Source organism: Balaenoptera physalus (assembly GCF_965194825.1).
Source record: "Balaenoptera physalus genome assembly, chromosome: 19".
In the NCBI taxonomy this organism is placed as follows: domain Eukaryota; kingdom Metazoa; phylum Chordata; class Mammalia; order Artiodactyla; family Balaenopteridae; genus Balaenoptera; species Balaenoptera physalus.
The window spans coordinates 64,753,070-64,778,868 of record NC_138900.1 but is presented as its reverse complement, the minus strand read 5'-3'; the positions used below and the strand labels follow the sequence as shown (position 1 = coordinate 64,778,868).

The 25,799-nt window shown below is 55.8% G+C and overlaps 1 protein-coding gene across 7 annotated transcripts in view; it reads right to left on the bottom strand.

The window, feature by feature from the left end:
* GSE1 (Gse1 coiled-coil protein) overlaps positions 1–25,799 on the bottom strand; it is a 420,112-nt gene that overhangs the window by 86,257 nt on the left and 308,056 nt on the right. For 2 of the 7 annotated variants that reach the window (XM_082438421.1, XM_082438415.1), the window contains exon 1: positions 24,110–25,139. The exons of the other annotated variants lie outside the window; for them this stretch is intronic. In XM_082438421.1, coding sequence (XP_082294547.1) covers positions 24,110–24,146 — 37 coding nt within the window. In that variant the 5' untranslated portion in view covers positions 24,147–25,139. Of the gene's footprint in view, positions 1–24,109; positions 25,140–25,799 lie in introns of those variants that run through there. 7 annotated transcript variants of the gene reach the window in all.

Below are 25,799 nucleotides of genomic sequence, written 5' to 3'. Positions count from 1 at the left end.
GTCAGGGCTTCAACATATGAATTTGGAGAGGGACACAAATATTCAGTCCATAACAGCAACCCCCCTGACAGGTGTCAGCCACCAGTGCCAGGCTGTGTGGCCAGCAAAACACTTGAACCTCTGAGCATCGGCTGGGGCCTGTGTCAAACGGAGCTAACGCGTCTCCCTGGCAGAGGGCAGAGGGGTCCAGACAAGGTTTGACAGGCTCCTCTGGGCCCCCACTGAGGACACATGACTGGGCAGACCCAAATTCAACAGCAGGGCAGAGAAACACCAGCCCTGCCCTCCTTCCCTGCGGCTCAGCTGCTGCTCAGCTTTCAGGGCTCACCACCTGCTCCCAAGTTCTTTTTTTTTTTTTTTTAATTAATTAATTTATTTATTTTTGGCTGCATTGGGTCTCCGTTGCTGCGCGTGGGCTTTCTCTAGCTGTGGCGGGCGAGCGGGGGCTACTCTACTCTTTGTTGTGGAGCACGGGCTCTAGGCGCGCGGGCTTCAGTAGTTGTGGCACGCGGGCTCTAGAGTGTAGGCTCAGTAGTTGTGGTGCACGGGATTAGTTGCTCCGTGGCATGTGGGATCTTCCTGGACCAGGGATTGAACCCGTGTCCCCTGCACTGGCACACGGATTCTTAACCACTGCGCCACCAGGGAAGTGCCTGCTCCCAAGTTCTCCTCACATATCCAGCAAGGGTCCCTCCAAAGGCTCTGCATGTACTGCTTGCTCTCTCTTTCTCTTAGCTCTTCTAATTCTCTCTCACCATATATTTTTCCACTGTGAGACCAGAGTATCTGCAACCAAAACCGCCTCTTGTTCTTCTTTGCTTTCCCCACGACTTGTAGGTGCTCAATACACATGTACAGAACGGACATTTAGAGCTGGGGCACCTGGCAACTTAGTCCAGGAGCTGAGCCAGGATCCAGCCACAGGGCCTTTGCACTTGCTGCTCCCTTCACACAGCGTGCTCTTCCCCCAGGAATCTACTGAGCCACCTCCCTCACTGCCATGAAAGCTCTTACTCAAGGCTTCCTAGCCTCCTCCCCCTGGCTGCCCTATCGAAAACTCTACCCACCTCTCGCCCTGCACTGCCTCCCCCTTTCCCTGCTGTCTCTTTCCTCTGTAACCCCCATCTATCCCATATCTTATTGATCTTGTCTGTTGTCTACCTCCCCCACTACTGTGTCAGGTCCAGGAAGTCAGGAGTTTTCATCTGCTCAGTTCGGTCCTGGATCTCCAGCGCCCAGCTTATAGTAAATGCTCAATTTACTTATTGAGTAAATGCTCAATAAATTTGTTGACTGCATGGAGTGAGCTCCCCATCCATGGAGATATTCAAGCCAAGTGTGGAGGATCCTTCAGGGCCAGTTCTGACCTAAGACTTGGCAGTTCTGTGACTTTCTGAGATGAGGCTTCTTGGGGAATTCTGCTCCCAGGTGAGGGACGAGAGACCACGCCAGGAAACCAGCCCTTAGTGGGTCTCCCACGCTCAGGTCTGGGGGAAATACCCCAACCCCAGTTCCAGTTACCTCAGGAGCGACACAGCAGGACCCAGCCAGACCCCGCTGTCCCCAGATCTCCAGGACATGTCCCTTTGACCCCAGTTGTCCTACACACAGCCGGCCCAGGCGCACAGCTGACACAGGCTGCCGGGCAACAGGGCCAGGCCGGATTATCATACATTAAGACATAATTACTCTGTGGAAATTTACAATACAAAGCACCCTCCCCAACAAGTTGGCTTCAGAAGGATTCCAAGGATACAATGCACTGCTGTGTCTGTGACCGACCACCGCCCCCCCTCCTCCCCCCCCACCAGCAAGCTGGACTCAGAATTTCAAAAGAAGCTGGTGTGTGAGACTTTGCAGAAACCCTATTCTGCAGAAGCCCTGCCCAGGGAGGGGCCCTCTGGCTCGCTAAGCCCCACCCCAAGGAGAGGGTCCTCCATGTCCCCTCGGTCCCACCCCCGAAGCCCCCCTCGGTTCCCCCAGCCCAGGAGGCTGCAAGCTGGCATCACTGGGTCCCCTCTTTCTCATACTAACCCTTCTCTGCTTAGGGTAGAGAGAACCATAAATCCCAAGCCACATACTGGCTGTGACCTGCAGTGAAGCGGAGCTTCCAACTAATAGGCATTACTGAGCACCTACTGTGTGCCAGGCACTGTGTTAGCACCAGGTTGCAACTGCAAACAAGACAAACCAGATCTCTCCCTGTTCTGGCAATGCCTACAGTCCAGTTGGGGAGACTGACAATAAAATACACAAAAAATGCACTTCAGGTGTGTGAAGTGCACACACAGGGTGGTAGAGGGTCCGCGTGCAAAGGCCCTGAGGTGGGACTGAGAGTGGCGAGACGGTGTGAGGCGGGGCACAGCAGTGCCATACGACCGTTGGCTTTTATTCTAAGGAGATTTTGCATAGGGAGCCACCTGATCGGATGTAAGTGATGGCTAGGCCTGGGTCCGAATCCTTCCGCCACTTCCTGGCCGCAGGACCTTGGGCAGGTCCCTTAGCCCTTTAAGCCCCTGTTCCTCTCTGCAAAATAAAAACACCAACAGCTGCCACATACTCACTGCGCAGAGCCAGAGAGAGAACATAAACAAAAAGTTGGCACACAAGCAGGGCAGCGGGAGGAAGCTCTTGGAGCCTCAGTTGCCCCCATCTGTAAAATGGGCACCAATGGTCAGGTCGCCTGTGCCTTTGGCCTGTCATCTGGGAGGTGATCCTGAGTAGACTGCCGCCCACCCCCATCTACACTAGGGTCCAGCAGCTATGCTGTCAATGTTATCAACAGCACTAAGGTGAAAAAACTGATTAGGGGTTATTTATCCTCTGACCATAAAACCATCTCCACCCTCCCAGGTGTCAGCACGCAGTATCTGGGGCTGCTCTGGCCTCCTGGGAGAGGCTCCTGCCAATCGAGTCCGCCTGCTGGGCGCCAGCAGGAGGGGCTGGGAGGAGCCTGACTTATCTTAAGAATCACAGGGCCTTTCACCAGCCTTGCCGGCTCTAGGAGAACAAAGGCCAGCAGCCTCCCAACACCAGGTGGCTGACAGTTCAGCAAGAGGCTCAGAAAGGGGAAGGCACTTGCCTGCAGTCACACAGCACCTAACTGTGGTCCTACCCGGCCAACCGCAGGCTCCCCAGCCTAGGCGACTGCTGTGCAGAGGAGTCGGCCACTGGGCTTCTGACCAGCTTGGCAGGCTCGGCTGAGAATGACAAAGTGCTGGAGACCCAGGGGTGTGGGGGGACCCCGAATTCTCCCGGAAACTCTCAGGTAAAGGTGGCCTTTGCCTTCTGAAGGTGCGGCTCCCGGGGTGCGCGAGCTGGACCTCTGGGCCACTGTCACACCCTGGACAGGTGGGGATGATGCCGGGGTGGGCAGAGGACTAAATGAGCTAATGCAGCGGCCGAGGTGGGGCTGGGGGCCGGAGGGCGGCCCTGAATTACGTCCTCCACCACGCTTCGCAGGGCAGTATGCTCGGGACAGCAGAGAAAAACGAAAGCGTCTTGAATGCACAGCCCACTTCTCTGGAGGATCTTCTCCCTGGGTCCTCCCGTCCCCCTGCTCCGAGGCACCCATCCTGGGGCCAAGCTGAGCTCCTGGCTGGCGCGGGGCGGGGTTGGGGGGGGCATGTCACCCCACCTCCAAGACCTCAGCTTCCTGTCTGGAATGCGGGGATGAGGTGATATAAAGCCTCACGTAGGACCTGCAGTCAAGGAGGGACCTGCTGGCTCTTATAAACCAGGCAGCATTGCCCAAAGGGGGTGAGGGCTGCCGCGGTGACCCGGTGACGACTTCGGGGGGCCTGCTGCACGTCTCTCGGGGTTTGCAGTGGCCAAGCACGAGATTCCCAAGGTCACACCGGGCATGGCCAAGGCGAGCTGGGGACCCAAGTTGCAACCCCAGAACACAGCTGCCAGTGAGGCTCTCCCTGGTCCTCTTAGGAGCCGTAATACCCACAACACACCCCTGCTCTGGGGAGGACGGAGTTTCTGGGAAGAAAAGGTCTGGAGGGACCTCCGTCTGGGAGTGGGGGCCGAACAGTCTCCTGGGGGTTTGCTGAAGGAAGCCGCTCAGAGGTCAGCCCTGGACTCCGCACTGCCTGCTCCCCCATCACCGGGCGAACCCAGCCCAGGAATGAGGAGAGAGGGGCTTCTGCTGGCTTTTAAAAGGCAACCTCACCTCTACACTCATTTTCTTTCAAAGTCTTTTTTTCCTCCTGGATTCTGTAAAACCCACTGATTTTCAAATTCCAGTTACATCTGAGACCACGTCCCTTTAGATGTACCTTTCTCTCTCTGGAATCCACATGACTCAAAACCATTTGGTAATATCGTGTATTAAGGACATGCCATAAAAATAAATTGCATTGTAAAAGGGGGCCTCTTAACAGACAACCTCGGCTCTGGGGTTAAATGTCTACTTTCATACCATTATCCACAGTGAGATCAGATACATCAAGGGGCACCTGGGATTCTGGGCCCTGCTCCCGCAGGACGCCAGCCTGGCACAGAGCGGGTTAAACAGGGCCCCAGAGTAAGAAACCTCTTCCAGGTAAGGCTTCCTCATCGCTGCTTTAGTACCAGAAAATTCCTCGGGACCAAATGCTCCTGAAGACAGCTGTCAGACACATTAGAAAACAGGAAGGAAAAAAAAAAAAACATCTACACACATACACAAAACGAGGCAACATACCAAATGCCAAAATATCATGAAAATTCAAACAGCTAAAACAAATATAACCACAAAAAGACTGGAATCCTAGAAAAGCAATCTCTGCAATTAAGCAGTTTTCTGCTATATACTGATAATCACCTAATTATACTATTAATGACAGTTCAACCTGCTTTGAAATAAAAGGACATTCCTCCATACCAGGATGCCAGCTGTTAGTTACAGATGTCAAACATCTTTAAAGCATGTTTATTACGGGGGGGGAAAAAAAAAACCCTACAAAACGAACACATCCATATTTCCCCCCTTTCGTGAAAAAAAAATCACAGTTAGCGACATTGCCTTTGCAGTGCCCAAATGAAAACATGAAAATAAAATGGCAAAGTCCAAGTTGAAGGTAGAGGAAAGGGCAGGGAGAGCGCGGCTGTGTATTCCTCACCTGGGCCATGCATGAGTACCCACCCCACCAGGAGAGCTATAAGGAGGATCTGCATGTATTTTCACAGCATCTTTCATTCCTTCCAATGAAGTAATCTCCGGAACCAGGATGCTGATGCCGGATAACAGATCTCCCGGCCATCCTGCCAGAGCTGCCCAAGGAAACACACACTGTCAGATGCGTGGCGTTGGGAAGCGATCAGCTGCAGCTAAATCTGAAAGAACTCAGGTCACCCGAGGTTGCGGCCGCCCACCCACCTGCCCCGGACCCCGCAGACATATGCTTGGGCTTAGTCTCTGGCAGTATTTCTTCAGACTCTGTGCACCTTTGACATTCGGGAGCGCCAAGGTGTAATAAATATCCACCTTTGTCTTCTGACAATAGGGAGCCCCATTTGATTAACTGGAGCTTACGGAGCTGGGAGGAGGGGGAGAGGGGACACGGGGAGTAGCCACAGGGCGAGGGGATTAACCTTTGCAGCAAGCGGCTGGCAGGGCAAGGTGGGGTGCTGGCATGCAGACAAGCCTGATAAATTGAAAGCGGGGGCGGGGGGGTGGCGCTGGGGGTTACAGCCGCCCCCCTCCCCCGCCCCATCGCCCCGCAGACAACATATCCTGATAACCCTGTCGGGCTCCCTCCAGGGGTCCCAGGGTCTCCAGGGTGGCAGGGACAAACGTCAGGCTGCCTCCTGTCCCGTGCTGATGGGTGAGGAGGACACCCGTAGGGGGCCTGACCGAGGGGGCCTGCCATCTAGGAAGCCACCCAAATCTCAGCAGAGCTGCGAAAGGGACAGACTGGCGTTGTGCTTTCTGCAAAGCACATCTGCTGCATTTCCAAACCTGCTCCCCTGTGGGCTCTTAGCAGGGTGGCCGAGGAGCCCTTTTAGAGGCAGGGTGGAGACACCCAGAAAGGAACTGTGTGGCTTGGGGATGTCTCCTGGGAGGTTGCTCTGGTGGCCTCCTGACCCCAGGGCCCTGTCAAGTGGAGGGAGGGGAAGCTTTGTGGAGGCCGGCTGCTGCTGACCTGCGGGGATTAAGCCTGGGGTTTTAATGGGATAGAAGAGGTTATGTCAGAGGGCAGGAGAGGATTTCAGAGCTGCTGAAAGGCACAGACTGGTGTCAGGAGGAGCCTTCCTAGCTCAGCTTGAACTTGCTGTGTGACCCCAGGCAAGTCACTTTCCCTCTCTGGGCTGCAGCTGAATAATGGACACTGGGATTTTCCCAGGCTGAATTCTCCCTGCAGAGCTGAGGAAACGCATTCTGGAGGGTCATTTATCCAGTTTACAACTTCCACGGCCGGCCCTCAATAGCTTCCTTTCTCTCCCACAAGAGCGCCAGGGCCAAGCCAGCTCTGCACCAGCTGGACGCCCTCCAAGAAAAACTCAGGCTCCAGGGGCCGCCTGTCAGAACCAGATGGGAGGTCTAGGCGCCCCACCCCTATGTAGTGGGAATGAGGCTCCCCGAACCAGTCCTCCAGAAGCTGAGCTCCTGGGATGTCCCGATTCTGCCCCGGCCAAGAAGATAACACTGCGTCCACCCAAGTTCTCCCGAAAATCCCCACCCAGAGCAGGGTGGCAGAGGTTACGCACATGTCCCAGCCTTCACCCCTTTTTCTATGGAATTCAGCTTTGGAGAAATTTCTCTCAAATTCGTAGGAAGTTCCCCAGAAACAAATGAAGGACACTCACTCACGAGTCCATTCTGAGCACCGATGGCCAGAGGAGGGGAAATGCTTCCTGCGCAGAGGCTGGCAAGGGCAAGGGTGCTATTGGCCACCTGCTCTGGCCTCACCTGCTGGTGGCCCTGGTGTTACTATTAACAGGAGCAATGAAAGTCATCATTTAGCTTCTGAGAGTTTCCAGTGAAGATGTATCACTTGATACGGAAAAAGAGTGCATCTCCATGACACTGCTCCATTTCACAGCAGTGAAAACTGAGGCTCGGGCAAACAGTCTTACAGCTCAGCTCCTCAAAAGCCTAAATGTAGAACCACCATGCGATCCTGCAATTCCACTCCAGGGTACACACTCAAGAGAAATAAAAACATATGTCCACACAAAAACTTGTACACAGACATGCACAGCAGGGTTATTCACAACAGCTAAGATGTGGAAACAGCCCAAACGTCCATCAGCGGATGAATGGATAAACCAAATGTGTTCCATCCATACGATGGAATGGTATTTGGTCATAAAAAGGAATGAAGTTCTGGCACCTGCAATGACATGGATGAAACTTGAGGACATAATGCTAAATGAAATCAGACCCAGAAGGATAAATACTGTATGGTCCCACGCATATGAACTGTCCAGAACAGGCATGTCCATGGAGATGGAAAGCAGTGGTTGTCCAGGGCTTGGGTGATGGGGTAAAATGGGGAGCGACTACTAATGGGTTTCTTTTGGGGTGAAAAATATTCTAGAACTAGATTACTGGTGATTGCAACACTTCGTATTAAAAAATCATCGAAGTGCATACTTTAAATTCATTGTATGTGAATTATATCTCAATAATTCAAAAAACCAGCTGAAACTCTGAGACGTGCAAGGTGGCAAGGCCTGGGAGGCGATCCCCAGGAGGGGCGGAACTCCCCGTGGGGCTCCTGACTCTACCTTATGTAAAGTTTGTGCCATGATCCTGGAGATGGAGGGTAACTGAGAGGCTGCAAAACAGGGGGGTCATTACTGCCTCTGGAATCAGAATGTCAGGGTTCATACCCTGGCTCCTCCACTTACTGGCTGTGTGACCTTGGGCAAGTCACATAACCTCTCTGTGCTTCAGTTTCCACCTCTGTATATGGGGCTGGTGATAACAGGGAATGTGAAGGTTGGATGAACCAACGCATGGGAAGCCCCTTTAACCCCTCGCCTGGGGCTTCAGGCAGCCCCCTAACCAGAGCCCGCTGTGTCCCGGGAGCCCAACACTCACACAGTCAAACCCTCCTCTTCCCAGCCCAGGTTTCCCTGACGTCCAGCCTTCGTATGTGATCCCCCTCATGCGGACTGCCCTGATCGCACAGATGTCAGGAGGCCCCCTAGACGCTCGGGTGTCCTTTCCAGGGATCTTCTCTAGCACTTGGAAGAAGTCACTGAGGTCCCGTGGCCGCGGGGACTCCTAGGTTTGGGAGAGGCCCTAGAAACCGAGGGAGGAGAGCTGCATTCCGGAACAGCCTCTTTCAGGTTCTGTGCTGCTCTGTACTTCTGGACCCCCCCGGGTGTGTTGAGGACAGACTGAAGTGTGCGTGTGCACAGGAGAGAGTGAATCCATTTGGAGACCTATTATTATTTTTTTTTTTGGCCGCAAGGCTTGCAGGATCTTAGTTCCCCGACCAGGGATTGAACCCGGGCCCTGGCAGTGAAAGCGCCGAGTCCTAACCACTGGACCGCCAGGGAATTCCTGAGACCTTCGAGAGAGACATACCCCCGCAGGAGATGATGCGCATGTGCATATGAGTGGCCATGCACATAACAAATCACTAGAACTGTTGTCCTCCGGGGCCCACCTGGCCCCAGAGCCAATGCCACTTGACAATGAAATCACTCCTTCCTTCATCAAACTGTCACTTGGTGGTTTTGGGCCCCTACCTCCAACCCAGCTCACTTCCCCATTTCACTGACGGGCACTGACGGGCCCTGACACCATCTCTCCAGCTCCTAACACGTGTCCCCCACTTCCACCCACTCCCTGGCCCTCGTCACCCACACGTGACGCTGCTAGCCTGACCTCCATAATGGCTCTGGTCCCCGCCTCCCCCGCTTGGGCTCTCGTTACCTCTGAACTGTCCTTCTTGTGTTTAATGTTACAGGTAGGTCAATCCCCGTCCAGGGGTTCTCCGTGGCCCCCGGCACAGCGAAGAGCATCCCCAAGCTCCCGAGAGCCTCCCTGAGAAGACTCAAAGGCTGTCCCAGGCCCCTGCTGGCGTCCCCCGGCCCCTGCCCAAGGTCACAAGCCAGCCCTGTCCGATGGAAGTTTCCATGATGATGGAAACATTCTCTTCCTGCACTGTCCAATATCGTGGCCACCATGTGGCGATTGAGCACTTGAAGTGCGGCCAGTGTGACTGAGGAATGGAAGTTTTGATTTTGTCTCATTATATTTATTTATTTATTTTTATTTTAATTTTTGGCTGCGTTGGGTCTTCGCTGCTGCGCGTGGGCTTTGTCTAGTTGAGGCGAGCGGGGGCTACTCTTTGTTGCGGTGCGCGGGCTTCTCACTGAGGTAGCTTCTCTTGTTGTAGAGCAGGTGCTGTAGGTGCATGAGTTTCAGTAGGTGTGGCACGCAGGCTCAGTAGTTGTGGCTCGCGGGCTCCAGAGTGCACAGCCTCAGTAGTTGTGGCACATGGGCTTAGCTGCTCCACGGCATGTGGGATCTTCCCCTGGGATCGAACCCGTGTCCCCTGCATTGGCAGGTGGATTCTTAACTACTGTACAACCAGGAAAGTCCCTTGATTTTGTTTCATTTTAATCAATTTAATTTTACGTTTTACGTTTCGATGGTCACATGTGGCTAGGCCTGGCCCCTCGCTACTCCAAGTGTGTGCCCTATGGATCAGCCACATCGATACAACCTGGGCCTGGGGAGGATGCAGATGACCTCAGAGCCTCGAGGGAGGGAAAGTCCCCATCTGGTTTGTCAGGCACCACCCTGACCCACTTGAATCAGAACCTGCCCCTTAAGATCCCAGGTCACTTGAGGGCACATTACAGTTTGTCTCCTCCCTTCACACCTCCCCCATCTTCCCCTTTCAAAACCCAATAAGTCTTCAGAATCTTGTTTCCGACACCACCTCCTCCAGGAAGCCCTCTCAGATTGCTCCAGCCGATTGGGAACTCTGTCCTCCGAGCCCCTGGAGTCCTCTGCGTCCTTCCAAGGCCCCAAAGCTTGCCGTCCACGTGGGGCTTAGCCCCTCCCCTGCTAAGGTGGCCAGGAGGGCCTCAAAGGCATGACCTGTGACTTACTTTCCATTCTCCCCTCAGCCCCTCCCAGGCCTGGCACCCAGCAAGTTGCTCGAGAACTGCCCCGGCAGTTGCAGTTGCAAGAAGCCAACGTCGTTCCAAACCAGGGCAAGGAGAACAAAGTTGGTTGCGGGCTATTTGCTTTATTATTCCTTCCACTGGGCTCGCCCCACCGGTCTGACCCGCTGGCTGCCTCACTCTGAGCCCGAGCACCTGGGAGGTGACAGAGCCCTGAGTCAAAGGCATCAAAACCAGAATGAAAGGCCAGGCAGGTGGAGTTATGGGTTTCAATAAGCCAAATAAAACCTCACACGCTTTTCATGAACCGCTCTACAGGCCAGGAGGAGTGCCGCAGCTTTGTCACGCAGCAGGTGTCAGGCCTCCGACAGCCCGCCTGCAGCCCACCTTCGGGACCCCGGAGGACGCTGGGCATCAAGGGCAGAGGCGGGTCAAGGGCAAGGTCTTTCCTCCCCCAACACGTTTCCTCTCACCTCCACACACTGGGCAGCGCCCCCCACGCGGCGGCCTGGGTTCTGAGGATCTCCCCTAACGCCAAAGCCTCGAAGGCCAACGCTGACCAAGCGCCAAGGCCATCCAGAACTCCCCCACCCTGGACGAGGCCCCCAGAACCAGTCCGTGTGCCTGGGACTCAGAGAGGCGACATTTAATCCCATCTGGCAGCTCAGCCTGCCCCCGAGAGCCGTTTCTCTGAAGAGCTTGCTGCGAGGAGCCGCCGGTTCAACCTGGGAACCCAGGGCTGCAGGTCATATCTTGGCTCTAACCCCGGAAGCCGCCAGCAACCTCGCTTTTCTGTGTCCTCCTCTGCCAGGCGGGGGATCGAAACCCCCGCCTCCACCCCTGGGGCTCAGGCAGGAAGTGGCCTCAGCTCCACACAGAGACGATCTCCAGGGGCTGAGATACAAACAGGCCTATCCAGGCTGAGGGCAGGTGCAAAGCCCCGAAGAGACCCACCCAAACCCACACAAGCCCAACGTGGCTCCAAGGCCCTCGCCACAGCACGCTAGGGTGACAGTGTGATCAGAAGTCAGGGGTTCCCGTGAAGCAGGGAAAACACACATTGACATGAGACTGCAGTCACCAGCAAAGGCCGGCTGTGCTCCCACACTGAGCTGGGAGACCTGGGGGGCCTGCCCTGGACCTCCAATCCCAGCTGGAAACAAGACGATAATGACAATCACACTAACGATAACACCGACAGCAGGTAAACATCCACGGAAGGCCCACTACGCGCCGTACACCACGCTAGCCACTTTCAATGTACAAATCCTTTACTTCCCACGGCGAGCTCAGAAAGTATCATCCTCTGCATTTTACACTTGAGTCAACTGAGGCACAGATCATCCAAGTAGCCTGCCCAGGATCTCACAAGGAATAAATGGCAGAGCCAGGATTGGAACCCTGACCACCTGGCTTCTGAGCCCATGAGCTCAACTGCTGGGCTATGCCCCCTCCTAAATAAAGGGGAGGTCGCACCTACCATTACAACGTGGGAGCACAGAGGAAGGAGTAACCAGTCCTAATGGGTGAGCCCAGGAAGGTTTCCACACTTCTGAGCCTGGAAGTCTAGGCAGTGGAAAGAGCCTGGGGCTTCCTTGGTGGCGTAGTGGTTAAGAATCCGCCTGCCAATGCAGGGGACACGGGTTCGAGCCCCGGTCTGGGAAGATCCCACATGCCGCAGAGCAATGAAGCCCATGAGCCACAATTACTGAGCCTGCGCTCTAGAGCCCACGAGCCACAACTACTGAGCCCACGTGCCACAACTACTGAAGCCCGCGCGCCTAGAGCCCATGCTCCGCAACAAGAGAAGCCACCGCGATGAGATCCCCGCTCACCGCAAAGGAGAGTAGCCCCCGCTCGCCGCAACTAGAGAAAGCCCACGCCCAGCAACGAAGAACCAACACAGCCAAACATAAATAATAAATAAAATAAATAAATTTAAAAAAAAAAAAGAAAGAGCCTGGACAGAGCATGGCAGAGGGGCAGAGAAGGTCAGGCTAGACACACAGGCAGGGAGTTCACTGCCAAGGGCCTTGCCTCCCATGCCTCCCATGCCTCCCATGCTAGGAAGCCAGGCTCTGTCAAGGAGCAGCAGATCCCAGCCGAACCATCCTGGAAATGTTAATATACTACGCAGAGCAGTTCAAATATGCCGGAGGCCTATTACATTCCACCCTGGAGGTGGCCTCAAGAGCACCAACCACCATGATATTCCAGAACCAAAGGGTGTCCATCAAGGAGATCTGATCTCTATGGGGTCCCCAGCACTGACTCCCAGGAGACCCTAAGGGAGAAGCAGAGGCAGAGCAGTGCGGCCAGCTGGTTTCTTCCTGGCAGGCGTTACCACCGTCAGTGACTCCACGATGGCAACAGAGTCAATGTTGTGAAACTCCAGGGGTCAGGGACCCTCTGACTAATGCTCCCCTCTCTCAAGCCGGTCCCAGCCCTGCTCTAGCTGCAACTATGCTAATGAGATGTCAGCTATCAGCCCCATCCACGGATGGAGAAACTGAGCGAGACAAAGGTGAAAGGTTTCCCAGGAGCCTCCTCCCCAGGTACCTCGCCCGTCTCTGGGTCACGGGTCTAGCTGGCTGCCCTAGCCACTGATCAACCCCTGCATGCTGAAGTCGAGGATGAATATTCAAGAGCCTATCTGGTTCCACACTTTCATTTCTGGCCCAAATTAATAATTTACCGTGGAGTTTCATAAAAATCAGACATAGCTCATTAGCAGCTCCCCAAAAGGCACACCAGGCTTCTCACTGATCCTGGTGACGGGCTGGTCCTTCTTCTGTGACAAGTAACAAGGCCCTTAGTTTGAGAAACAACCCTTATTTGTACAGGGATAGTGAACCTGAAACTGGCGGATCCCGCTGCCGTGGGAGACCACCTAGGCGTGAACCTCCCGGCTGCCCCGCCAGAACACCAAGGCCTCTGCATGAAGCCCCACCACGTACAATTCAGGACACTTAGGAAGTTGCCCCTGGAAAAGACAAGGCCACCACCTACCTGGACACAGAGCCGGCGGGTGAATGGAGTACGTGTTCCAAAGAGGCTCCAACACCTCCCACCCCCATGCTCTGCTAGCGCCTTGCTGTGCCCACATCGCCAAGTGGGGCTTAACTCCCCTCCAGTTGACCCCGGGCATGCTCATCCCTCACTTGTAAGGAATAGAATGTGGCATAAGTGAAACTGTGTGACTTCTGAGGCTGGGTCCTAAAAGGCCATGCAGCTTCCCCCTTGTGAGCCGGGACCCCTGCCTTTGGAGCCCTGAGTCCCCACGTAGGAAGCACGGCTTCCCCGAGGCCACCATGATGTGAGGAAGCCCAAGCCACATGCAGGGGCCACACGGCGGTGCTGGGACTGAGAACCCCAGCCGAGGTCCTGGCCAGCAGCCAGCATCACCTGCCAGACAAGAGAGTGGAACAAGCCCTCAGATGATCCCCGAGTCTGGCCACCAAATGGCCTCCAGCCCCCCAGTCTTCGTAGCTGAGGCCCCAGGCCTCATGAAGCAGAGACCACCTGCACCCCATCGTGCCCTTTCTGAATGCCTAACCCACCGCACACGTGAGCGTAATAAACGACATCGTATTATAACCACACATGTGCTTGTGAAGGCCTCCTCCATCCCAGGGAGTCCAGGGAGCTGTTGACGTGGCCCACCCAACCACGGGCCAGCATGCTGTCACGGTGAGTGCTGAAGTAGAGATGGGGTGAGGTCTGCCTGGGTGGGAAACTTCTCAAAAGAGCAGTGGTGGGGAGAGAGAGTGACATCTTTGTCCCTGGGCCCTTAAGATCTAAGATAAAGGCTGAGGATACTTGTGCCACTCATACCCAGAGGGGGTGAGAAGCCCGTGTGCCAGCCCCCTCTGCACACAGCTGCCGGCCCTGCCTCACCTCACCCCATCCTTTCTTCAACTGCTCTCCGGCAGGCAGCCCCACCCCGCCAGGCCCCTCCAGGGAGTTCAATTAAGACCCAGGCACTATCTCCTCCTCCCCTTCCTTTATGTTCCCTGCCAGCCCCCCTTTTCTCTTGTCAGATAATCACGGGAAACCAGCAAACGGTTGACACAGTTACCAAGACGACAGAAGTTAGGACTGGAGGAGCTCTGAAAGCTAATCCTAAATGAATTATAGGACAAGAGTGACAAGGGGGTGGAGACCAGTGTCGGGCAGCTTCAAAGAAGGCACCAGTGTACGAGACGAGGTGCCGTCTGCCCCTGGCGTGGGCTCTGTCGCTGGCTTGAGGGTGACACTGGAGTCCTCTGGGGGTGGAGCCGTTGGAGAAGGAATTCATTAAAATGAAATTCTCCACTGGAGATGGTCTGGCAACTCCACCCGCCACCCAGGAAGACCCAGGGTCCCGGGCTCACCCCATTTTCCTTTTCTGACATGGGGGGCAGTGGGAAAGGGGCCAGGACGATCTAATCAAGGCGATTCCATTTCTTCTTTACTTATTTAGAACTTACCATCTTGTGACCAGAGCGTCGTGCATGGCCCCAGCTGGCTGACAGCCACTTCGAGTCTGAGCAAAGGGGCCTGCCCAGCCCCAGGGGCCACGGGCAACGTGCTCCTTGCCCTGACCACTGCCCGCCATCAAGCATGACTCATCCAGGTCCCTCGGGAAGCGCCTCCTTCCTGACATCGGTCCAGAATCCAAGACACAGGCAGAGCGAAGTCCAAACGTAAACACGGCTAACGGTTCCACAGTGCCTGGTCCGTGTTTCCACAGATTAACTCACCGAATGCTCACAACAACCCGAGGAGGCAGGCCCTACCACTGGCCCCATTTAACAGATGGGGCAACTGAGGCCCAGAGAAGGTAAGTAACCTGCCCAGAGCCACACAGCCTGTCAGGAGCTGAGACAGGATCAACCCCAGTGCTCTCACCCCACAGTCTTTGTTCCAACCAGCACTGTAGCATCAGAAAAGTTCGCTGACCTTGAAGCCCGCCAGGCAGACCCACACAGGGGCACCCCTGGAACCTCAGCTTCTTGCTGTTACCCACCTGAGGGCAGGCCCTGAAACCCCACGCACCACTTTCTTCCTAGGAGGTCCTTCCTGATTACTCTAATCCCCTGCTCTTTCACTTGCCAAGGACTCCTATGGAAATTGAAACCCCATTCTCAAACTTCCTGGGGCCCAGTTACCGCCAGCTTAGTTTCCGCAGTCAAGCCAAAGTGTTAGACCAGTTCTCACCCCTGAGCAAGCATGAGAATCCCCTGGAGGGCTGAGAACACACAGATTGCCGGACCCCACCACAGACTTCCTGCCTCAGTAGGTCTTGGTGTGGGGTTGGGGGTTCACGAGAATCTGCATCTTATCAGCTCCAGCTGGTGCCAATGCTGATGGCCCAGGAGCCCCACTTTGAGAACCACTGGGGTGCTGGCCCACACTCAGAGCCCCCTGCCCTGCCCTCTTCCTGCAGGACCCCATGGCTCTGAGGGGAGCCTCTGCTGACAGTTTGCCTCCAAGATGGAGGCTGTCCGAGCTGCCTTCCTAAAACAGATGGGACGAGGCATGCCGCCATCTGACCCACCTGTACCTCCAGATCAGCCACCTCTCCCTGCCTGGTCCGGCCTGGGCCTTGGCGGTCATCTCCATGCTGGTCTCCCTCCTGCCCCTCAACCACCCGGAATCTATCTCAGCCCAGCAGCCAGAAGGAGCTGCTGAAGTCACACTGCCCCCTCCTCTGCTCCCAGCTCTCCCAGCTCATCCCCCACCCCTCTCCCCACGGCTCCTGCCCCTGCGGCCACACGGATTACCCTTGAGGCCTCAGGACCTTTGCACATGTTTGACCCTCTGCCTGGGACTTTCCCCTCAGCCCTCTCCAGGGCTAACCCCTCTGTTTCTTCGGGTCTCTGGCCACCCCCGCCCACACTCTGGCTACCCCGTTCCCTTCTCCAGAGCCTGCACTGGGGGACACAGTGCCATGTGTTCGTTGCTGGAACGGGTGCTCTAGGAGGGCACGGCTCCTGGGAGCCTCTCGGCTGTATTTCCGCATGCCTGGGCCAGTGCCTGGCATGTTGTAAACACATGTGGAATAGACAGATGAACTTGGCAACTTTAAAGCCCTGGGTTCCCACCCACTTACAGCAGAATCAGGGTCACGTGTCACTGGCCTTATGACATTCAAGACGCTCCAAATGTGGTTCCGACCCACCCAGTGGCTTCATTTCCCACCACGCTGCTTCATCCCTCCTCGCCAAGCTCTCCTCTCCCCCTAATACTCTCCTTTCTGCCCTTCCTGGGAGGCCCAGTGCGAAGGCCGCCATCTTCCAGGGGCCTGGCCCAGCCCCCTGCGGGGACAGCTCTGCCCCCCACCAGCTGGGCCCTGCCTGCCCTGCCCCTACTCTCTGAGGGCAAGGGCTGGTCCCAGTGCCGCTGCCTGGTCTCCAGAGTGGGGAGAGAGGCCCCAGGGCCCACTGGGCAGCCAGGGAGGCCCCTTCTGAGTGAGGCTCCATCCTGCCCACTCACTTTCTCCTTCCCATGCTTCAGGTCCAGGGCCCTCAGAGTCTAGAAGGGGTCCCGCTGTCTAGACACCCTCTTTAAAGGATGTGCAGGCTTCAGAGCCCTGCCACCAGCGGGCACCTCTAAGAATCAGGGCAGGACTGGTGGCCTTGCCTTTCAAGTGCCCAGACTAGGAAGGCCAGCTCAAACTTCACCTCCTCTCTGTGGCCTCTCAGATGCTGACTCCACCCCTACTTCAAAACCAATCGGTGCTTCCTCAGCACTCCCAGAAATTTCTACACACACCCCTGGGCACCAGCATATTTTACCCTGAATTACTCAATCCACATCCCCCACTTCCACCAGGGCAGGGACGGCCCAGCACCCAGTTCTCAGCACACCTGGCATGAACTTAACATGCTGAATGTCTTAAGAGTGGCTTCCCTATTCTTGTTCATCCCTCCTCACTGTACTAGCCTCCTTTCACCCAGCCTCACCCCGCCTCTGCACACCTCACTTCCAAGGCCTGCCTCCAATGCTACCTCCTCCACGGCGGCTTCCTGGATTTCCTCCACCAGGGTGACTGATCCTGGGAGATTCCAGAGCACTCCGTCCTCACTCATCTCGCTCCCTATTCATTCCTGAAGCAACTTGAGGATGAGACACAGACCTCCTTCGCTGCTCCTTCTGGGTCAACACAGGGCCCAGCACTTGCCCAGCTCAAATGGTGATATTTAGGAGGGGACAGACTGGTTTTGTGTCCCAGGAGCACAGAACTAGGTGAAATGCACATGTGTGTTCCCTGTAAAAAGCAACATTCTAACAACCCACGGTGGCATGGCAGGTGCGACCCTCAGAGACCACCAAATCGAGAGGAGGGAGGGGCTGGGCCATCTGACCTCTGAGGTCCCTTCCAAGCCCAATGTTCCATGACTTCCCAACCCCGCAGGCCATTAAGCAAGTGGCCAAATGCCCACTGGGCGGCAGTCCAGGCCTGGTCAGAGGGCGCTTCCTGTCTCTCTGCAGGGGGAGAGGGAGAAAGAAGGCCCTGATCCTTCAAGGCTGTGGGCTTCCACTGGGTGGGCTCGGGCTCTGGGGGTGAGACCTGGGCCCAGATTAACTCAAATTCGGCCAACCCTCAACAAGCACTGCCCTCAACTCTAATCCAGGCTGAGGGCAACCATCAACCCTAAGCTGTGGAAGGCCTGGCATCTGTGGGAACAAGCCGGAAAAATGCGTTTTCCCCTAAAGACTTGTAAAAAAAATTCTCACTGATTTTTTTCCCTTTTACCCCAAGCTTTTACAGCTCTAAATATGCCACACTTAGTAATTTTACGAGCAAACTAAGCTATACATCACACGGTTTTATGTTCCTAAATTAACAAAAGGACTTTAAATCTATATGGAGCTCTTAAAAAAAAAAAATGCACTGCATCTATTTTTATTCCCTCACCCCCAAATTCCCTCTTCCTTTCTAATACACTGCCCCCCACCTGCCCGAGTGGCTTCAAAATTTCTGACTGTGTAGCTAGACCAGCAAGGAGAGACAATTCCAGATATGAATGTAGAACTGCTTTGTTGAGGGACCCTGTAAGAGGTGAGGCCACTGTCCTTTGGGAAATGGTTACTTTAGGGGTTATTAAGGCCTGATTTTTTTTTTCCCTGCCAAATACAGTATGATAGGACATTCCCTAGTAGATGAAGAGGCCACATCTACCAACCCAATCTCACCAAAAATCTAAGAATTAGAAATCAACAGGTCCAGGCCTTCCCTGGTGGTGCAGTGGTTAAGAATCCGCCTGCCAATGTAGGGGACACGGGTTCCAGCCCTGGTCCGGGAAGATCCCACATGCCACGGGGCAACTAAGCCCGTGCACCACAACTACTGAGCCTGCGCCCTAGAGCCTGCGAGCTGCAACTACTGAGCCCACGTGCTACAACTAATGAAGCCCACACGCCTAGAGCCCGTGCTCCGCAACAAGAGAAGCCACCGCAATGAGAAGCCTGCGCACCGCAACGAAGAGCAGCCCCAGCTCCCCACAACTAGAGAAAGCCCGCGCGCAGCAACAAAGACCCAATGCAGCCAAAGATAAATAAATAAATAAATTGATATAAATAAATAAGTAAATAAAAAAGAAATCAACAGGTCCCTCGAGGTCTTCCGATGTCCGTGTTCTTAGCTGCAAAGCGTGGGGTAGACCAGATGACCAGAGGGGCCCATCTGTACTTGACCTTGGAGAGAAGGAAGCACAGTGGGACTGCTCCATTCACACATGTCCATGTCCAAGCGATATGGAGCCCTGGACTTGGAACAGAGGCCCAGGTCCAGACACTTCATCCCACTGCTGGCTCTGTCCCTGGGAGCTGGGTGGCCCTGGCCAGCTGCCCTCCAACCCTCCACTTCCTCCTGCACAGAAGGAAGCGAATCATCCCTGCCCCTGCCCCGTTCTAGGGCAGGAATCCAGGTATCGTAATGAGTGCTCCGAGAGCATAAAATAAACTTCTCCGGACTCCAAGAGTCAAGAAGAAGCAGGAGAGTTTCCAATGGGGCCATATCAGGTTCCCACCCATGGAGTAAAAACAACACATTTAAGGCAAGAAAAAAATCTTAATGAGAACCAAATTGAGCAGGGGGCTGGGAACCAGACCAGGCCCCTTGGTGAAGGGCTGGGCCGCAGCTGGGACAAAAGGGCCCCTGGCTTTCCCAGCCTGACAGATGGAAATGTGGCGGCCCCTCCCCCTTTCTCAGGGGTATTGGAAGATTAATTAGTGATTGCCTGGAAAGTGCAAGATGGAAGCTGAAATGCTTGTCCCTGCTGAGTTTCTGAGCTGTAAATAAGCAGCTTTCTCAATCACAACTGAAATAGCAGTGCTGTCCTTTTATCTGAGTCAGATCCCATTAGGCCCAACCTGCCCCCAGAACAGGCCTTGGGTGGTTCCAGAGCCGCCCCAAAGCCATGGGTTTGCTCATGACCCAGCAGCTTCCCACAATGAACCAGAGCTGGGCATGAGCTCAGTCACAGCTGGCAACTGCAGACAACCCACCCCCCTCCCAGCTTCAGCTCCTGAGGGGGCACCCCGGGATCTGGCAGCTGGCAGCTGGAGGTCCACGGCTCTGGCCTGCCCTCACCTCCAGCTGCCTCCCCCAAACCAGGTGGGCCTGAGCACAGATCCACACACGGCCACACCCTGGGGCTTTCTGGAAGCAGTCTAGGGGGTAAGAAAGAAAATCTAGGCAGCTCCCCACCGGCCATTTGGGCCTAGGTTTACTTCTCCCGGGCAACACCAGCTCCCAGTAGGGGAAGCCCATCTCTTGCAAGCCTGTCAAAGGATGCGTAGAGAGGGGCCCAGGCCAGCAGACCCTCGGGGGAGAGAGGCAGTTGGGGGAAGAGAAAATGTTCTGGGGAGACCTGGATTCTCTGAGAACAGCCACCAGCAGGCTATGTGGCTTTGGGCCAAGCCCCAGCCCTCTCTGGGCCTCAGTTTCCTCACTGGAGAATCTGGAGTGTCCTTCCCAGCAGTGGACAGTAAATCCCCAGGGGAAGCCAGGGTCACCCAGAGTTCAGCACGGGGCCGGGGTGGGGTCAGCTGACAGCTGAGGAGTCCTCCCTCCGCGAACTCCAGGAACAAGATAAGGGGGCCAGCAGGGCGCCACCGCCAACACCAACGGCCAATTCCCTCCCTCGCTCGTTCAACAAATATTTATTAAGCAGGGACTCTGGAGCCAGACTGCCCGGGGTCAAAGCCCGGCTGCACCATTTACTGCCTGTGCGGCCTCAACCTCTCTGTGCCTCGGTTTCTTTAGGTGGCAAATGGGATTACATTAACACCATGTCTGGTACGGAATGGGCACCATAGAAGGACTGGCTGTTGCCACCTCCTCCTCCTTATTATTTTTATTATTATTTTTATTACTGGTCTGGCACTGAGTCAGGCAGGAAAGAAACACACAGTTCCCCACCTGCGTGGAGCTCGCGGTCTGGTGGAATTCAGGAAAGGGAGTAGCTGGCCACGCGTGTGCACAGAAGGGAGTCTTGAGAAGAGGCATTAGAGACCCCCCCCCCGACCGCTACCCACCAGTCCCCAGCTCTCTGTGCCACCTTCTCCTGGCACAGAAAGCATCCCCACCAGTGAAAGAGCACCAGAGGCCAGACACTGCGTCATGGGGTGCGAGGGGCCTGGTCCAAAGACCTGAGTTCAAGTCCAGCCCAACTGCTAAGAAGCCCTGTGATTTTCTGCAAATAATTCCACCTTAGTAATAATTACTACGATTACTATAGCTGTCACTTGCTAAGTGTTAACATCATCCCAGGCACTGTCCTCAGTACCCTGCAAGGATTCACTCCTTTAATCCCTTACACCAGATGTCAGCACACTTCTCCTGTAATGGGCCAGATAATGAGTCTTAGGCTTGGCCGTCCTTGTCACACCGACTCCACTTTGCTGTTGTAGCTCGAAAGCTGCCACAGATAAAGCTGCCACAGATAACACATCAAGGAACGGGCGTGGCCACATGCCAAGAAAACTTTATTCACCTAGTCAAGCAGTGGGCCGCAGAGGGCCAACACCTGCCTTACGCTGATGCTGAGGTAGACCCTATTATGGATCCCATTTCACAAATGGGAAAACTGAGGCCCAGAGAGCTCAAGCCACCTGCCCCAGGTCACGGCTCGGGAGAGGCAGAGCAGCACTTCAAACCTCCACTGTCTGGCCTCAGTCCTGTCACACAGGAGGAGTGGTGCCTGATGCCAGCCTGACTGTGAATGAACTGCCCCCCCCCGGGAACGGCTGGACGGGCAGGTTCTGGGCCCTGGCTCTCTGCAGTTACAGACACTGTGACAGGATCCAGCTGTGGGGACACAATGGGGTCCCAGAAGCTCAAGAGCACTTAGGTGTCAGGCCTCTAAGGCCACAGAGTCACAGCATGCCAGGCTGGCCGCATCCAGGCCCCTCCGTCCTGGGCCAGTGTGGTGGGCAGCGGTCAGCTTCACGTCCCAGCTCTACCACTTCCCAGCTGGGCAAACTGCTAGCTCCCCTGAGCCTCACTTTCCTCATCCGTGAAATGGGCAGACACCAGCACTTAGCTCAGGGGTGGGAATGAGATTTACAGGACCGATTCCCAGAAAGCACTTGCAAGGGAGCCTGAGAGTGATCACAAGAACCAGGTCATTCCTTTTACAATTCCATCTACTCTGACATGAGTTGACTGAAGCCCAGGGAAGCAAAGCCACTTGACCATGGCTCTTCTTTCTACACTATTACAGCAAAATTATCAAATGCAAACCCTAGTTGAGCAACTGAAAAAAAGAAAACTCTAGTGGAGGACAAATCTGCCTCCACAGACCCAGAGGACGTGTGCACTGACCTCCCCAGGGTCCCGACCAGCAGCCCTCACCTCTGCCGCTCAGGGCTTCACATCAGCCAGGACTGATTTTCCTTAATTGCTCTGCATTTCCAAGCCTGACACTTCCTCCTTTTCTCCCCGAGGCTCCCAGTGTAAAAAGACAATCGGTTACCTGATGAATAAATGTGCACCAGCAGTCACCCAACGGCAGGTAAAGTGGGGTGTAGATTACAAACACCTGTGCTTTTAAGAGCGCCGTACTTAAGAAGATCCATTCTTGCCACAATCATGTAGTGAGTGTCTATTAAGACAAGGTGCAGCTCTGGGGGTGGCGCTGCAGGTACAAAGGGGGGTGGAGAGGCCACCAGGAGCCGCCAGCCAGAGCAGGAACGCTGGGCCAGAGCTTGGGTTTAAAGGGCCCTGGCACCAGCTCTCCGCCACCCGGGGTCTACCTATGGGGGAGCCTGGGGGAGCCGGCTCTGAGCCTGAGCGTGGGCCCTGCACCCTTTTGTCAACTGGGGATTCCGGCTTTAATGTGGAACGGACCTGCCCAGTGTATGCAGTGCAGAGGGAAGAGAAGCGCCAGCTTTGCATTTCGGGTAGTGAAGGAAAAAGAGATCAAGAATACAGAGACACAAGATAAAGAGATCAAGTGCAGACTCTGAGAAATATTCTTCCTGTGAAAGTGGTGGAGACACCAAGCAAGAGACATAGAACTTGTCAGTTCCTGGGAAGGGCTGGGGACCCAAAACAGCCACAAAGAAACTCAACAAGAGTAAATGGACAGATTTCCCACAGAATGGAGACGTCCTTTCCACTTTTCCCCCCTTCTAGCCTCCCTCTATGCTATCAACTTGGTGAAAACGTTTGCCCTGGTTTCAGGGTCAGCGAGGGCCACATCTAGCAGAGCTGGGTCCTCCCCGGGCCCATTCCCTCCCCCCATGCTCCTCCCAGGGGATCCAGGACAGCTGTGGGAGCCTCAGACAAAATGACAGGGGCTTCTGAACACAGAGCGAAAAACTCAAAACCCAACACCCGGCCACGTGCACCTTTTGCCAGCAAAACAGTAAACCTCCTCTGGCGGCCTCCTATGCAGAATTTTAAAAGCCCCAACATAAGAAGCCCAGAAACTTCCCCTCTCCTCCCTACTGCGCCCCAACGTCCCCCCAAACCCCCCAATCCATGGACGCCCCAACTTCCATAGGAACTGTGTGTCAACGCCCAGGGAAGATAAAACTCTGAAAGGAAGGAAAGGGAAATAAAAACAGCTCATTCCTAGATCAAGCGGTCACACCAGCCTTCCTGACCTGCGGGTCACGTGGCCCACCGGGGGTTAGGCCTGGTGAGTTACTCCTGACCCGAGGGGGCTCTGGAAGGGGGTGACAGCGCGCCAGCCAGGAGGGCCCCAGGGATCACCAAGGCTCCCACCTCCCTCACCAGGAACCCTGGCTCGCCTGCTTCCCTTTAGCCTACATGTAATTATTTTTAAGGTTTCAAAGTGCAAATAAGGTCAACACAAGAGGGGCTCCCCAAACCTCCCGCTGTCGCCCCCTCCCCTTAGGGCTGCAAGCGCGACTTGCCCCGAAACAGAAAGTTACAGGGCAGGCTGCTGTCAGCACGCAGGAAGGTTAGGGAAACAGGAAGCCACGCCAACCACCCTCCAGAGCTTCCCCCGGCCCCCTCCTCCGACCTCCGCAGGCACAAAACCTTCCAGGGAATCCCAGGCAGGAAGGGGGGCGGGGGGCGTGCGCGCCACGCTCGCGCGGAGACCGCGCAAGGGGCTGGCTGGAGGGAGAGGAAAAGAAGCCCGGGGACTGGGGGCGGGGGGGCGCATGCTACCCGATCAGGGCGGCCTGCGGGAAAGTAACTTCACACCCGGTGCTTAATTCACCTTGGAAGGCTCGAGTGCCCCGGCCGCTCGCTGCGCCGCCGCCCCGGAGCCGGCTCCGGGCAGGCAGACAAAAGGAGCGAGACGCGCAACCCCCGGCGGCGGCGCAGCGGGGGCGGCGGGCCGGGTGGGCGCTCCCCGCCGCACGTAGCGCACACACCGCCCGCTGGACCGCAGCGGCAGCGGCCGGGGCCGCGCGCGCCCGCCGGTCTGCCGGGGGCTCGGCGGACCCACCGCCCCGACCCAGGCCGGGGTGGGGGGAGGGGTCTGGAGGGGTAAGTTAGGTTGGGGGTCCGGGGCGCGCCGGCGCCGCGCGGGACCCGGGGAGGCGCACAGAGCTCGCTTACCTGGTAAGTAATACAGAGGCGGCTTCAATCCAAACATGATTCAGATTAGAATTCCATAGTGGCCAGAGAGGGATGAAGAAGGAAAAAAAATATTAAAACCCAGCGAGGAGACAAAAAGCGCCGTCCGAGTCACGGCGCTCAAAAATGTCCAAAACAATAAAATAAAGGCAGAAGAGCGATCCGGACAGCGACGGAAAAAAAAAAAAAAAATCAGTCTTTTTTTTTTTTTTTTTCCTCCCTAAAATGATCAAAAGGCTCTCTCTCCGGCCAGCGCCCGGGCAGTTTCGGCCACCTTGGCCCTGGCAGATCCACAATGAGGTAATTGACGACCAAGGACGGGCCGGAGCCTCCACGGCTGCCCGGTGTCTTCGCCGCGTGTGTATTTTCTGCCTTTTGGACTTGAGATGCAAATAAAAAAAGGAGGGGGGCGCACGGCGGAGGGAAGCAGGCGGGAGAGCGGAGAGGAGCGCGAGAAAAATAAAGGGGGGAGGTGAGGGTGAGGAAATTGGGGGGTTAAGATCTTCAGGGATTACTCATATGAAAGAAAAAAAGATAGAGAAAAAAGCAGCCCCCCAAGACGTGCGAGTAGCGATCTCTCCTCCATTCAGCCATTTGAATGTCAAGGGCGAGGGTCAAGAGACCTGTTTCCAACAGGGTTTCACGTTCAGAACCAGAAGGAAGAAGGAAGGGGGGGCGGCGGGAGGGGGTATCTCTTGTTGCCAAGGAGAAATCGGCTTTGTTTTCGTTTCCCCTTAGCTACTGGGTGAGGAGGGGCGGGGGGGGGGAGAAGAGGAGGGGGCGAGCGGGGAGGAGAGAGGAGAAAATTAATACCCAAACAGCCAAGAAGTACCGAGGGGGAGATTTCTTCTCGTAAATAAGAGGCAGCGATTGCAAACAAGTCCCGGGCAGGAGAAAGCAGGCCGAGGAGCCGGCTCCCCTCCCCCTCTCGCCACCAACAACCCCCTCCCCCTTTTTTTTTTTTTTTTTTTTGGTTATCTCCCTGGCCCGGCGTCCCACCACTGACTCAGAGAGCAGGGGTGGGGGAAGGAGGAGAAAGAACTCGCGGGGGCTCGGGCGCCCGGGCAGAAGGAGCAGGAGGAGAGCGGGCAGGCTACAGCGCACGGCGGTGGAGAGCCCCTCGATCAATTTTCATGCAAGAATCATTATCGGTAAATTGGAAAGCTGGCTGCCTGACAGCAGATTTGTCTCCCCTAATGAAAGCGAAAGGGTAGGGGCGCAGCGGCTGGCGGCTGCAGGCGGCGGCGGCTCCTTCCGTCTCTACGCGGCATCTTCCAAGAGCTCCATGCTTCGCAGGGCGATAATAATAGTTTCACTTGCGAGCTTCCCCCCGCGCGGCTGCCGCGCCGGGCAGCAGATCCATGCGGACCGGGATCGGGGCGCAGAGAGCTGGGCTCCCCTCTGCAAACGCGGGGAGAGTGATGCTGCTGGCGGCGGGGCGCTCCCCTCTGCCCCAAAGCGGGGGCCGTTTGCAAACTGTGGGCGGCTGCGGGCGCCGCCGGTCCCCCCTCCGGCTGCCCAACTCCGCGCTCTGGCCGCCCGCCCGCCCGCCCCTCCTCCCTCCCTCCCCACCCACGTCTGACAGCTGCGGGAGCCGGGAGTTCACCCGCCGCCGGGGCCTGGGAGAAGGGTCCCCAAGTCGTGCTCCGGGAGCTCTGGCCCGCCTTTTGTG